Genomic DNA, 14,641 nt, shown 5'->3' with positions numbered 1-14,641 from the left:
AGAGAGGACTTGTATTGACTTACTTATTTACTTAAGGCTCTTCTTCCTTTTCACTCCCTCCTTCTCCATCCCTTGCCCTTTCTCCATCTGCACTGGGCCTCATGTTTGGGTCAGGAGTTGTTCAGGAGCTGGAGCTACTGAAAATCTTCACTGATTTTAGTAACAATCTTTCTGTGTCGCATTTGTGGTACACGGTCATTCTGGATGCAAACTTGGAGCCAGAGGGTTTTTTCCCCTAATGCAATTTTCCATGTTGCCTGATGTGTTTGAGAGTATTTTGAGCCTTTATTTGTAGTAATACAGAAGTTAAAAGTTTACCTAATAGCTAAAGGTCATCTTGGTATAACTGCGTGGGAACTTCATGTGTTACCATTTGGAGAGAAGGAAGAAAAACAAACAAAAAAGGCCCAAACCAACCAAACAAAAAATATCCCAAAACACAACAAAACCCCACCCAGCCACTCAAAGGTTGTTTAATTATTTTAGTCGACTTGATGCTGTTTTTTTAACTAGAGGGGGTGAAAAGACTCCATTGCAGCCCTTCTAAGCTGAGGTCCCGGCCCTTTTTCAGAGGGTGCTTTTCCTCGGGTGGGGGGCTGTCTGAGCTGTTTGTTGGTTGGTTTGAATCCATGGCCTGTGACAAGGGTAAGGGATGCAGGCCTGGGCTGCTGGCCATGTGCAGCTGAGTGCTGCAGTGTTCTGGGTGCCTGGTCCCCAGGAGGAGCCTCTTTTTCTCTTCTTCAGACTTAGAGAAATTGAAAATACTTGTAGTGCTTTAGGACCACACATGCTAAATTGACTTGTATGTATTTCACAGCTCACAAGGAGGCTAAAGCCCATATTTTGCTATTTTTTTTAAGCAATCCTGTTTACATGAGATCAAGGCTCAAGCTCCTCTTCTGCTTTGCTTGGATTGAGGTCCAACACTGGTGCCCTTGCCCCTGTGCCTGCATTGCCTTCTCTGAGAGGCCCGGCCAGCAGCGTGGGGCTGTGTCCTCTCCTGGCTGCTGCCCCAGTTCCAGCAGAGCCTGACCCACTCTGCCCTGTGGACTGACTGGGTCCCCTCCCCATCCCCTGTCCAAACAGGCAAAGACCTGTAGCAATGAGAAGAGGTCAGCTTTGTACTTTTCACCAGTTTTGTATTCATACTCAGCTATGCTGGAGCATCTTGCTTAGTTACCCACATCCCCCAAAATAACTCCTGATTGTCGCTTCCTTTATGCTGTTTTTGCATATCCAGAATTGAAAATAATGCCCAACTTTGTAAATACATGGTGCTGCTGTGGATGCAAATTCATTATTTATGTGGTCTCATGTATGACCTTTAACCTCTGGCAACTGTGAGTTTTCAGCTCTCAAGTATTCATTACTCATTATTATGTACTGTTTGTTCTTCCATAAGAGTAGAAAACTAGTAAAAGGTAATGAAGCAGAGCCAATTTGCTTTTACTTGGAGGGTACTTATTATATGAGAGACATAACTAATATTCAGTTCTGGTGGTTTAACCTGCAAGGAATGCTACAAGGACCTCACTGCTTTTAAGCCAATGCTTTTTCCCCATTAGAAATTACATAATTCTTCTTCTCTCTCTTTTTTTTTTTTTTTTTATATCCTCTGTGATTTCAAGTTCTCAAGGATTTGTATGCAAACAAAAAAACTCGTGTCCTGCATCTCCAGAGCCTGGAAGTGTTTTCTGTTGCTGCTTCAGCACAGTAGAGTTGTTCTCCAGTGTTCTCTCACTGCTGGGCTCCCTATTCAGGGCTCCCTGTGACTGATGGTTCACAAGTGTGAGATAGTTTGTGCCTACATCTTACTTGAAATAGTTTATTATATTTTTGTCTTATCAGTTGATTATTTTCATTAGCTGTGTAAGAAGAGCTCTTGCTGAAGCAAACCCATTGTGGTTAAAATGAGTAGCGCGATGAGCCAGTGCGTTCCTGCCGCGTCCGCAGTTGATGCTACTGCGTGTGTTGCCCTGAAACAGTGAGAGTGGGTGTGTTGGCTTTACAGGATTATATAGTTACAACTACTTTTTGATGCTGGTGGCTTCACAGAGCTCTCCAAGTAGATAAGATCAGGACTTGGAATCCAGAACTGATTTGGAGCAATAAAGCACCTGGAGAATTGGGATGGCATGGTGTTAGGGTCCACAGGTGAGCTCTGTTCCAGAGTCCTGCTTCACAGGCCGTGTTTGGTTAGTATTTCTCTCCAGACAGTGAACAAAATGAACCAACCAGGTGAATGTAGTCGTTGATTGTCATTCGCTGCTGCTGGGCTCTGACAGCAGGCTGCTGCCAGTGGTCCCTTGGGCAGTGCCTTGGGAAGAAAGGAGCATCTGTACAGGGACATCTTCTCAGCAACTTCGTCCTAGTTGTTTGTAAATCTATAATAGGAAATATATATCAGAAGAAAAGCATGTCCCGGTTGGGTATAATTTCTTGCATTTCAGGTATGTTTTTAGACATCTGAGCTGTCACCTGCTTTTTTTTTTTTTTTTTCCTTTTTTTCTTTTTTCCTTCCCCCCCAATTAAACTTATGATTGGGTTGTGCTCTGGCTCAGTCTCCATCTCTACCAATGATGGCATGCTTTAAAGCAAGTTGCTAATTTCCCCACTGGCAGAAACCAGCATTAATGATCTAATAGAAGTACTCAATGATCGTCGTCAAACACCTGAGTTGGGAGTATTTACTTTTTCTTTTTATGCAGTAGCACTACCAGCAGCTCACCTCAGTGTTTCACCAAGCAGGTCAGTGCCAAGATGTTTCAATGACCGGGAAGCTGAGGTACGGAGGAAGTGACGGTTGGAAATGACTCAGAAACCCACGGCAGGACATTCCCTTCTTTCTGCAAGTGTTGGGGTCCCTCCCCTGCCTGTAGCCCTGGGAGAGGGGCCCTGAGGGCACAGACACGGGGTTTCCTGCCCCTGCTCAGCCTCGTTCCCATTGGTTGGTTTGTGTTCCCTGCGCGGGCAGAAGGACCCTCGGGTCCGGTGACTGGGACGGTTCCTGGGCAGAGCTCCGGCCATGCGGCTGGAGAAATAAACATCTCTCTGAAACAGCTAGCAAGAATCTGTCTGTCTGTATATATTTCCTTTCCACGGGACTCCTGGTTTGATATATGCGTGTTGCAGGATCCCCACTGCAACAAATGGTGGAGATTTGAGAGCAGAACGATCCCCGATCCCTAAGCGACTGATTTGTGTGAGTAAACCCTGGAAACTTTGGATTCCTCTTCTTGGTTTTGCTTTGCTATTCCGTATCTAAACTATGGAGGAACCGTGGGAAGACTCTTGGCTCTCAGAGCCGCATATGGACATTTATCTTAAACTTAAAATGATTCTTGAACAACGATTTGTAAATTTTAGCTTGATTCAAGCTCAAAAAGAACTGAAACACTTCCTGGCATGGTTGTTTAAGAACTTTTTCTATGTTTCTTGGGATTTAATTATTACCAAGGGCTTTTGGAAAACCGTTTGGACACAGTTAATACTGGAGTCAAAATATATGCCGATGGAAGAATATTTTCGTGAATATTATTTAGTTACCGAGACTGTTGAGCAATGTCAGCTGTGTCCTGGCGAAGGGAAGCGTGGCGCAGGGACCGTGCGGCCCAGGCCACGTGCACCGAGCGCTCTGAGAGCAGCAGCGAGGCAGTTCCCGCGTGCGGGCGGAGCCACGCGAGCCGCAGTGTCGGTGGCGGAGCGGGGAGCGGCGGGACCCGGCGGTGCCTGCCCGGTCCTGTGCAGCGCGTGGTGGAGCGAGCCCCGTGAATGCCCGACCGAGAGGGGCGGCGCGCGGGCGGCGGCTGGCGGCGATGGCGGTGGAGCGGAGCCGCGCCCAGCCGAGACGCGCGCTGGAGCGGGGCGCGGGGGAGTCATCGCTCGGGGGCCCGGCCGAGACGTGGGTGCAGCGCCCGGCAGCGGCAGCGAAGCTGCGACCAGAGGAGGCAACGCACGGAGAACTGAGCGGCGTGGCCCGGCCCGCGCGGCCCCGAACGCGACCCCGGGAAGAGCGCGCAGGCACCAGCAGCCCCGACAATTCCAACACGGGAGCGACCGAAAGAGACAGCAAAGACGCAGCGAGACAGAAAACAGCAGCCACTCGGAAAAAGGAAAAGATCATAGCAACTAAGACCTTAGGGATAGTAAAATGGTATAATGTTAAGCAAAATTATGGTTTTATAACAAGGTGTGACAACCAGCAAGACATATTCGTGCATAGAACTGCTATTAAAAAGAATAACCCTGAAAAATGCATCCCAAGCTTGGGAGATGGAGAGGTGGTGGAATTTAATATTGTACTAGGGAGAAAAGGGTTACAAGCATCGCAGGTCACTGGGCCTGATGGTGTTTCTGTAAAAGGCAGTATATATGCAAAAAATCGTAGTCATGTTAGACAGTATCTCCATTGTAAGCCCCCCCTACAGTTTCCCTTTCCTAATCCCACCTTTCCCTTTTACCCTATGTCCTATTACCCCCAGTGTATTCCCAATCCGTTTTTTCACCCATGGTTTCCCTCACAAAACCATGCTTTTGCCAATTGTTTCCCCAAAAATCCCTTTCCAATGCCGAGTGGGGGATGAAAAGGGGGAGGGAAGAAGTTAAACCCTCTCCTGCCTCAGTTTCCCCACAAAGCATGCTCAGAGAGTTCTGTCTCCCTTCTGTCAGCCCTAAGATGTTCCACAGAATCTGTTTGGACATTTAAAGACTCAGGAGGGTGGCTTGTTTTGTTTTGAAACTGTTCTTGTTATGTTTATCCAGTTGTTTTCATTCTCCTTTTATTAAAAATAAAACGGGTGAGGTGTTGGGGTCCCTCCCCTGCCTGTAGCCCTGGGAGAGGGGCCCTGAGGGCACAGACACGGGGTTTCCTGCCCCTGCTCAGCCTCGTTCCCATTGGTTGGTTTGTGTTCCCTGCGCGGGCAGAAGGACCCTCGGGTCCGGTGACTGGGACAGTTCCTGGGCAGAGCTCCGGCCATGCGGCTGGAGAAATAAACATCTCTCTGAAACAGCTATCAAGAATCTGTCTGTCTATATATATTTCCTTTCCACGGGACTCCTGGTTTGATATATGCGTGTTGCAGGATCCCCACTGCAACATGCAAGGGTGACCTCGTGTAGGTTGGCAGTGCTGTAATGCACTGTGTGACCTGGATGTAGTAGCACACCGGGTTCTCCTTGGCTTTGGCTTGCACAAACCACTGCCAGGCTTCCCTTCTATGGCTGGAGTCCCACCACCCTCTCTGCCGCTGGTCCTGACCCCCGGCCCGCTGACAGGGCCTGCGCCAGGCGCTGAGGGAGAGCAGTGTTGTAGGAATGGCCCTGAGGAGGGGTGTGCTGCCAGCTGATGGTAAACCTTGCTGTCACCTTGCCCTCTTGTGCCTGACGGGCTGTGGGGGTGCTCTGAGGAGCCTCTGGTGGGGTCTGGCACTGTCACCTGCTGGTGCCCGTGAGCCCCCCCTGCTGTGGCATGTCCCCAAGCTGGGCAGGACGGTGCCAGCTCAAAGCGAGGACCTGTGACTGCCTCTGGCTCCATGGAAAGATGCTGCAATTCAGATTTTGCTGATCTTTAATTCATTGTCTTTGAGCTTGATTGTCTAATGAGATTATTTGTGTAGTCAGGAATGAGGGGTTTTGCACCGTCATCACATCAAATAGCAGTTTCTTTCCACTGTTGTTTAAAAGAAACACCCACAACCTCTAGTTGTGGTGTCCCATCCCTGGAAGTGTTCAAGACCAGCTTGGACAGGGTTTGGAGCAGCCTACTCTAGTGGCAAGTTTCCCTGCCAATGAGGTGTAATGAGATAAGGTTTAAGGTCCCTTTAAACTCAAACCATTCTGTGCTTCTATGATCCCTAAAGAACTTTTAACGGTAATATTAGTCATTGTTGATTTACATAATTAAAAGCAGGACTGCAAAGGTTTGCTGTGCCTGTGCCTTTTCAGAGTTGTAGGGCACCAGCAGCAAGACCATGAGTGGAAGGGAGAGCAATCCCTGTTTTTTCAGCTGTTCTTTACTGTGGTGTGTTGAGGTTAGAACTCGGCAGTCCCTGAGCCCCCCTTGCGCGTGGCTGTGTTCCAGTGCGAGCGGGGGAGATGCTGTGACCCCGAGTGCAGAGCACCCCGAGCCTGCTGGCACCAAGCCCTGCGCAGAGGAGTTGGTTTATGACTCTGCTGCCAGTAGCTGGTAGAAACCACCCACTCTTCCTCCCAATGGTGGCATGAGCAGCATGGCCTCTCTGCTGGCTGGGGCAACCCGGTGCCACCCATCAGAAAGAAGTGAATCCTATTTTGGATTTATCATGTTCTCTCCATGTATGCTTCCCCTGCCACATTGTTGATTGTTTTGGACTGTTCCCTTTTAAAATGGAAGTTGTTCTGGAGCTTTGTGTCCATTAATTTACAATAAGGCATGGAATAGAAGTTATAGAGACTCAGTATTAACAGAGGCATTTTGGATGTGGTGTTTGCTGTTCTGAATAAAGACAAAGCAGACAAAATTCCATAGGACAGAGTAACACTGAATGTGTGTTCAAAATGGTAGCAAATTTATGAACGTTATATTTGATTTGAGGCATGTGGAAAGACACAAGCATTCTAGGGTTTTGGTGTGGTAATTGCTGACTGTGTAATGTCTCAGATACTTGCAGTGTTCAAGACTAACACCTGGAATAGCGTGATGGATTTCCATGCCTCCTGTGTTAAGAGGTGTGTGTGCAGCTGTTATTTAAATACTTTTGTAAATAAGATACTCCATAAATAAAAATATCAAACACAACAGCTAAACAGCACTGAGAAATTTTGTAGAAGTGGAAAAGTGTCCACTCTAGCAAATGAATTGAGGTGTTTGAACTCTTCTACCTCTGAGACATGGAAAGGTTTGGATCATCTTAATCATGTCAGGTCTTCTTTGAGGAGAGTTGGAAAAGTTTGGTTATATTTTAAATACAAATACTAAATATAAATGTATTTTAAATATAAACATAGTCTAGGATCTAAGTCATAGTTCAAAAAAGAAAATGTTAGTTAAGAATATTTGAGATAATTATTGTGTATTATCAATCTTGTATGTGGATGGGAAATGATGCTCCCCTTGCTGCTTATTGTGCCAGTGTTCCAATTACCTGTCAGGCAGTAGCTGCCAGTCCTCCTTTTTGAATGCCCGGATCTGTGTCATTCCCGCTGTGTGCTGAGCTGTGGACACAATTTCGTTAAATCTCGCTTTTCTCTTTGTTCCAGGTGGTCCATGCACACAAGCCCCATTTCATGGCTTTACACTGTCAAGAATTCGGAGGGAAGAACTACGAAGCTTCAATGTCTCATGTGGACAAGTTCGTGAAGTAAGTGGTGGGAGGCCATAGCCTGGCCCCCCGAGCCGGGGGACAAGGGCAGGAGAGCTCAGTCACCGGAGGAATGTCCCGGGATTATTTATCCCGATTTAATTCATCGCCTCCGAGTCCGCGCGGGGCCGGGAGCAAACCCGGGGCAGCGCCCGTGGGCCGCGGCCGCCCGCGCCCTCTGCTGGCGGCGGCCGGCGGTGCGGGCCGGCCCCCCGCCCCCGGGCACGGCGCGCTCGGCTCCGCTCGGCTGCGGCACCGTCAGCACCAATCGCCCAAATTCATGGAGCTCTGTCGGCGCCAGAGACCCGCGCCCTTCCCAGTCGTGTCCCACTCGGGTTCCTTTGGGTGATGCGGGAGATGTCACCGCACAGAGCAATGCTGAGTCAACGCAGAACATTTGCATCTCCCTTTACATGTTCAGTCTTCTCTTTCTCTTCCAGAGAACTGTTATCAAGTGATGCGATGAAAGACTACAACAGAGCTCGAGTTTACCTGGATGAGAACTATAAATCACAGGAACATTTCACGGTAAATTTCTTTATTTCACAAGTGTAGTTTAACCAAAGGTGAATTTCTTCTGTTTGGGATTTTTGACCCGTGTGAGACTGAGCTGTTTCCATCCTGATGATGATTATGTTTTTGCTTCTACTGTGTTTTACTACAAAAAGTGTTTACTCTGTGGCATGTGTACATGCTGGTTTCACAGATGTGCATCCATGTAAAATGAGCAGAATATGAGTGTGCAGACAGTTTTTTTTGTTTAAAATGGTTGTCAAAGGTCTTTTTTCCTCTAATAACTAACCTTGGCGGCTCAGAAGCACCTTCCATTTCAGAGCCTGGCAGTGTGAGGTGGTGCCAGTGCTGAGTGTGATGAGCTGGTGACGAGCTTGGCAAGGGTTCAGGGCTTGTGTAAGGGATCTCCAGAGCTGGCTCACAGCCTCACTTGCCTGGGGCATGGTGACAAGAGCCAGAGCACAAGTTTGCATTAGCACACAGGTGGTATTTAGGTACATGTAAAATTATGTGTGCGGGGCTGCCTTTCCTGCAGAGCAGAAAGGCTTGTGTGGTTGTTGCCAAGGCTGTGCATTGTGCCAACACGTCTGCTGTTTGTCCAGGTGATCACTGCTAGGCTGTATAGGAAAGAACAACCTTTGGAAGCGAATCAGTGACATCTCCCTTCTTCCCAGGATAGAAGCTTCCTTCTCCCCCAGTATGCTGCTCAGTGGCAGTGGTGGCTCGGAGGAGCCCAGCTCGAGACCTGATGCTGCCCGGCAGCCAAAGACGGCACCTAGGACACAGCTCAGACAATAGAAAAACCAGATGCCCAGCACACACACAAACCCCAGCTTGGAGACATATGAGCTTGGGGAATAAGAACCTGGAAAGGTTTTTATTTCTTCTTTTTTTAATAACTCTGGCTAGGAGCCCAGCTAACATGAAACTGGAGGAGAGGCATCAGCAGGTTTTTTTCTCTTGTTCATCAAAGAAGATAAAAACAAGATTATCAGCTTTACTGAGCCTTAGTGGGACAAACCTCAGTCACTAATGTTGAAACTGTACAGATGTTCAGAAAGTGCTGGTGGGTAAAAGCTGTAGTACAGAGCTGTGTGTTTTGGAATCACTTACAGGTCAGAGCTGCCTTCAGATAATCCCACACACTGGTGGAGACCCTGTGGGGGTCCTACAGAACATATTTCCTGATGTGGGCAGGGGAGCTGCAAGGGGCTCTGCATTTACCTGATCTGCCTTCAGCCAGGTGAGCTCCAGAGCTCCCTTCCAGCCAACATTTTTTTGTGATATAGGAAAAAGGGATAATCATCTGTGATCTTAATTTGGGAAACAGCATAGAAGACTAATACAATCCATAACAAAATACAACTTTTTTTTGTTTGTTTAAGAACAGTCGTAGTACTTCATAGTATCGAAGTTATTTTATTTAGCATGAGGTACATTGGTTTGACTTGATGGCATTATGGTAGATAAAAAGGTTCTTACAGAGGGTGAACAGGAATCCCAGTTAGAGCATGTGCTGTTAGTGTCTCTATGAAGAACCCTGTATTTTGCAAAGTTCCCTGTTCAAGAACTAATGTGGTTTCTTGTTTCACATACCACATTTTCTAGGCACTGTGTTTCTTGCAATATTCCCCAACAACCTTTGTATTTCTCCCTTTCTTGTCATAAATATTACTTTGCATATTTTTTTCTTCTAATCCTTTATTTGCTAAAGCTGGGCCTTCCAGGGGAAAAAAAATTCTGTCAACATACTGATTCAATAAAGGGGAAGGGAAAAAAAAAGACTGCTAGTACCAATGTTATTTTCCATGGATAACAGTGTAAACAAACACATGTTCTTATTGTTTGGTTAAATTACCCTCTGTTGAACTGGTGACTGTAAAGATACAAAATGGGTTTCAAGAAGTGTTTGATGTGTACCCCACAAGACAGGCTGTTTGTAAATAATGCCACATACACCAGTGAGGGCTGTTGGACAGCTGGAAAATGTCTCCATCAGTCCCAAACTTAGAGGATGTCAGGAGGGAGGGAGTTTCCCATGGGAGTCCTCAGGCTTTGTGTAGGCTTTTCAATGTTAGGGCCCTGGTGGTGAGAGTGAAGCACTGGTGGTAGAATCAGAAAACAACAAAGCCACTGGGAAATAGCGATGAGCACAGTGTGTTGGTGAAGGGAATCCCTGTCCAGGAGGGAGTGCTCTGGAAGGGATTTAGAGATTGTGTTGAGAGACTCAAAGCAAGATCTTGCTGCAATGCTGTCACTCAACAAGTAATTCAATCCCTGAAAGCAGAGCTAGTAGAGAAGGAGTGTAGGAAACATCATGTTTTTGTCTCCATATGCAGACAAGGCAAAGGCAGCACAAGGTGTTCTGGGATCCAGCAGGGCAGCAAGGGTGTTCTGGGATCCAGGTCTTTTGTCACAATTTATAGAAGCATAGCAAAAAGATGGCTTCATAGAGTGATGTTTCTGGGTTTTTTCTGTCTCTCTCTCTTTCCAACCCATAAGAACCTTTTAGAGCTGAATCTGCTTAGTGTGGAAAAGGCAAAACCCAAAGGAAGAGCAATTATTCAATGATGTTTTGTGTTACTATCAGTGGGAGGAAATGCTGTGTGCTAGAGGAGTGTTTTATACCTTCATTGTTAGACTTTATTAGTAGTGGCTTGGAACCAAAGCCCAAAAACCTAGAAAGGAGAGAGGGTGCGCTTTCACGTTGAGCTCCTTAACCTTTTGACTTCTTAGAGTCTGCTTTTTGGCACTGAATGCTCACAGTCCTCATTCACAGTTCCTGACATTGCTGTCAGAAATCAAGGATTCATAGAAATGGTTTTTCATACATGTGATTTGAACTGGCAGATCTCCAGCTCCTCTGCTCAGTGTGTGTGTGTGTGTGACTGTCTGAGCAGGGGTTTCACATGTGGTGTGTCCATTTAGGGTAAAGTTTTGGTCTTATCTCCAGTGTGGTTTGCCTTGTACGATGTCATGTGTCTCCCTGTTTCATTGTTAGTTCTGTTTGATTGCAAAGTTCTGTAACTTCTGTGGGCTTTTTTCCATCCCTTCTAAGGCACAGACTTGGCAGCAGATGGTAGCTTTGTCGTTATATTATTACCTCTCTGAAATATAAATGTTTATCATATATCATTGTATAATGCTATTTTCTTTAGAAAGGGAGAAGCCCAAGCAGTTACAGTTTGGCTAACCTTTATCTCCCTGCTGCTCTCACATCCCCTTTTCTACCAGTTTTGGCATCACTTCCTCTGTAAGGCCTTCCTTGGCTTGTCTCCTGCAAAACTAAACCAGATTTTGCTGCCCACAGTTACTCAGCTTGGCTGCAATAGGACTGGCAGCAAGATCTGAGGCAACACTGTCAGCAGCCCCTCTCTCCAGTTTACAGCAGCATAGGTGCAAATTCCACATGAGAAATAAGAAACCAGTGTAATAATGAGGTGTCTCTAGTGGAGTGATTTGGTTTTAAAAACGAATAATTTATATTGTATTAAGGATCAAAATGGATCATTTTGCATCATCCCACACATAATATCAGGATTTGTCATTTATGGTCACATATAACAAATCTGGTGTAGAAGCAGCTGGTTTTAGGTCCAGGATTTGTGGGGAGAGGGGTAGGCACCATGATGAGGGAGAGAGCTGTAGTTTGGTGGATTGTGTTTGTTCTGCCAGGAGTGACAGTAGGGTGAGACTGTGTGGGATATTCTTCCACTCAAAACTTTAACTAAACACATGCACAAAATAAACTCCAGAGCAGCGAGTGCATGCAGGGAAGGTGCTGAGGTGGCAGGTCCCTGTCCCAGGGAAGGGGGTCAGCCCGCAGTATCCGAGGGTCGGGCTGAGAGCGGCAGCTTTGGGCAGTGACTCCTGGCCCAAGGCTTTCATCAAGGCCAGGCGTTGGGAGCAGCAGGGGTGTCACAAGGGGCCCAGGGATGAAGCAGTTCATATCACACTTTGGAGAGGCACAGCTTTATCAGATTTAGAAACGACCTGAAGATTAATCTCTTGGCAGGGAGCTGCTGCATTAGAGCTGATGCCTGTCAGTGCGGGAAGGCGGCAGCGCTCGAGCTCAGCGCTTCCAGCAGTTATGGATGAGGGCGGCGGGTGACAGCCTCCCAGGTCTGACAATGGCTTCCCAGAAATTTCAGATTAACTAAACTGGCAGCTGTGTTGCTGCTCCAGTTCTGACTGGAAATACCAATAGCAGTCGAGTGTGGATAAACTGGTTCATGTGCTAAATTTCAGACACTCAAATAGCTTGGCAAAGCTCTGTGAAACGCAGCTTCCTGTAAATCCCTGTTTGAAAGCATGATCCTTTCTTTTGTTGTATAAAATGTTATCTAGGAGGTAGATCTTGATTTCTGTCAGAGAATGTACAATTAATGAGAAGACAGATACAAGACTGAAATAGGTAAAAATCTGAGAAGCTGAAAAATTCAGTACATTGCGTTGTGACTATTCTGAATGGACTTCACTCACAATAAAATAGGTCTTTGCAGTTGCATTGATTTTACCCAGCATCCCATTATTTACTTCTCTGTTAATTTTATTGTACTTGGTATAATCATGTAAGGGGTAAATTATAAATCTTGTCACTTCTCTATGTGAAGAATTACTCAAAAATAGTTGGATGTGTTGAACTTTTGCATGTCAATACTTCTTGAATAGCCCAAGTTAATGGTAAATAAGGTGGTTTTTACTGGAAGAATAAAATGTACTGAAGGTAAATATCAGTCAGAAATACATTGATGTTTTCATCAAATCCATAACTATTTTTATATGAAAACATGTCAGTATAATTGGTGACATTTTTATTGTAATTAGATCAAGTCTAGTTTTGTTCTGTGCCATGAATTTATTGATTTCTGAGTACTCAGTTAAGATCTTACATTGCTTAGCAAATCCTTGGCTTCCTTTTCATTGTTCAGAGAAGGCAAAGGAAACCCCTATGTAGCTTAAAGCCTTCTTGCTGTGTAGAACGTGTGGTTTCTGTAGGTTGGGAGAGAACCTTTACTGGAGTAAGTCAATCCTGAGGAGGGCTCCTGGCAAACCAGGCCTCCAAGAGTGAGCTGACCACCAGCACCTGCCTGGAGTGTTCAGGGAACATGTTGGGAGCTGTGTGGTTGGGACAGCCCTTAGCTGATGGGCAGAAGCATCTGCACAGTGGGGTAATTGCTCTACTTCCTAGGATAGGTTTATTTTAAAAAAATAAAGTGTCCTCTGTTGTCTGTCTGCCTGCTCAGGCCCAGAGGTGACCTTGCAATGAACAAAATGCCGCTGGGTTCTATATGTGATGTGCTGAAGTTCCAGCCTTCCCCTAGTAACAGTGCAGTGCACTGCAATTAGTTCGTTGTATAGCATGGTTTCATTCAAATTAAAAAACAAATGAAATAAAACCAAAAAAAAAAAAAGCAACCTTTCACAACCAGCATTTCTGACATTAGAGACGTGTTTAAACAGCACCAGAGCTGCAAGCAGAATTTTATTAATACCAGTAGATTGAAGGGAGAGAGGTTTCTGTGCTCTCACAACTCCCCAAAGGGTGGGTTTGGTGAGATAATGATTGAAATGAAACTTCCCATCAATAACCTCCTGGGGGGGTGGACAAAGATAAAGAAAGAAAGAAAGAAAGAATAAAGTGGTAACAGGCATTTTTCTGACAAGCATTCTTCCCATACCCCTGCCAAACCTGCGCTTCAGTTGCTGAGGCTGAGAGGCTTGGGGTGCTGATGGTGGTAGAGGCACCAGTCAGTCAATGCCCATGTGGGTCTCCTGCCATCACACCCCTCTCTGATGTGGCACAGGCTCCTGGGGATGTGGGGAGCTGACTGTCCCTCTGGCTGCCTGGCTGCCCCTGCCCTGTGCGCTGGTACTTGGTGGTGCCCATCCAGCCGTGTCCCTGCACCCGCGGGGCTGTCCCGGAGCACGGTGGGCTGCGACCGCTGTAGAGGCTCAGTGGCTGCGCAGCACCCAGTGCTCCTCAGTGAGGGTGGGTGGCACCAGACTCTGGGAACAGTGAAGATAAAGCAAGTCCAGGCACTGCCAGGGTGTGCAGGAAAAGGTTGTGCTTTCTTTTTTTCCCCTGGATTGTTTTTACTTCAGGCACTCTGTACCAGTATATTTTGTTAATGTGAAATAGCTCTTACTCTAGGGTGGATAATGCACTGGTAGCCTACAGCAGCATCTAGGGCAGACCTTTGCTCAAGTCTCTATCCTTAAGAGCAATACCCTGAGCCAGCATGATGGGGGGCTCCAGTGGGCAGCAGTGGTCCTGAGAATACAGATGGACAACATGTTATTCAAGTGCGTTATTATACCTTAAAATTATATCTGCTTGTTACTGAGAGAATAGTAAAGTTAATTTTTGTTAGATTAATGATACTTGAGTAATATTTTTGGTTGAGCTGAGTTCAAATAATTGGCCATTAATTGAAAAAGGAAATTGAAATGAATTTATCTTATACATAAATCCTGTCATAGTTATTAATGCATCTTAGAAAATATCGTCCTGTTCCCAGAAATGGATGGTGTACACTGATTCTCCCGAGCTTATTAGCTCTGCCAATTTAGAGTTTGGTTAAGTAAAATGGATGATTTAGGAAGAGAATTGTAATTGAATTGAATGTTGAGGGAATTCACATGCTGATGAGTTCTCAGCCCGCTACTTCATTAACAGTTGTACTGAATGTTCAGGCTTGGCAGAAAGGCAGGACTTGCCCAGGAGATGGAGCTGGAGCACCAGGCTGCAGCGCTGGAGCTCCAGTCTGCAGTGCCCGTGTGTGGGCGCT

At 46.3% G+C, this 14,641-nt stretch overlaps 1 protein-coding gene across 8 annotated transcripts in view; it reads left to right on the top strand.

Annotated features, from left to right (window-relative positions):
- INPP5A (inositol polyphosphate-5-phosphatase A) overlaps positions 1-14,641 on the top strand; it is a 194,636-nt gene that overhangs the window by 49,770 nt on the left and 130,225 nt on the right. For all 8 annotated transcript variants that reach the window (XM_048310967.1, XM_048310965.1, XM_048310971.1 and 5 more), the window contains exons 3-4: positions 7,237-7,337; positions 7,778-7,865. In XM_048310967.1, coding sequence (XP_048166924.1) covers positions 7,237-7,337; positions 7,778-7,865 — 189 coding nt within the window. The remainder of the gene's footprint in view (positions 1-7,236; positions 7,338-7,777; positions 7,866-14,641) is intronic.

The sequence above is a fragment of the Corvus hawaiiensis genome, chromosome 8 (assembly GCF_020740725.1).
Source record: "Corvus hawaiiensis isolate bCorHaw1 chromosome 8, bCorHaw1.pri.cur, whole genome shotgun sequence".
Classification (NCBI taxonomy): domain Eukaryota; kingdom Metazoa; phylum Chordata; class Aves; order Passeriformes; family Corvidae; genus Corvus; species Corvus hawaiiensis.
Note: the sequence above shows the minus strand (reverse complement) of the source record. Positions and strands in the feature narration are given on the sequence as shown.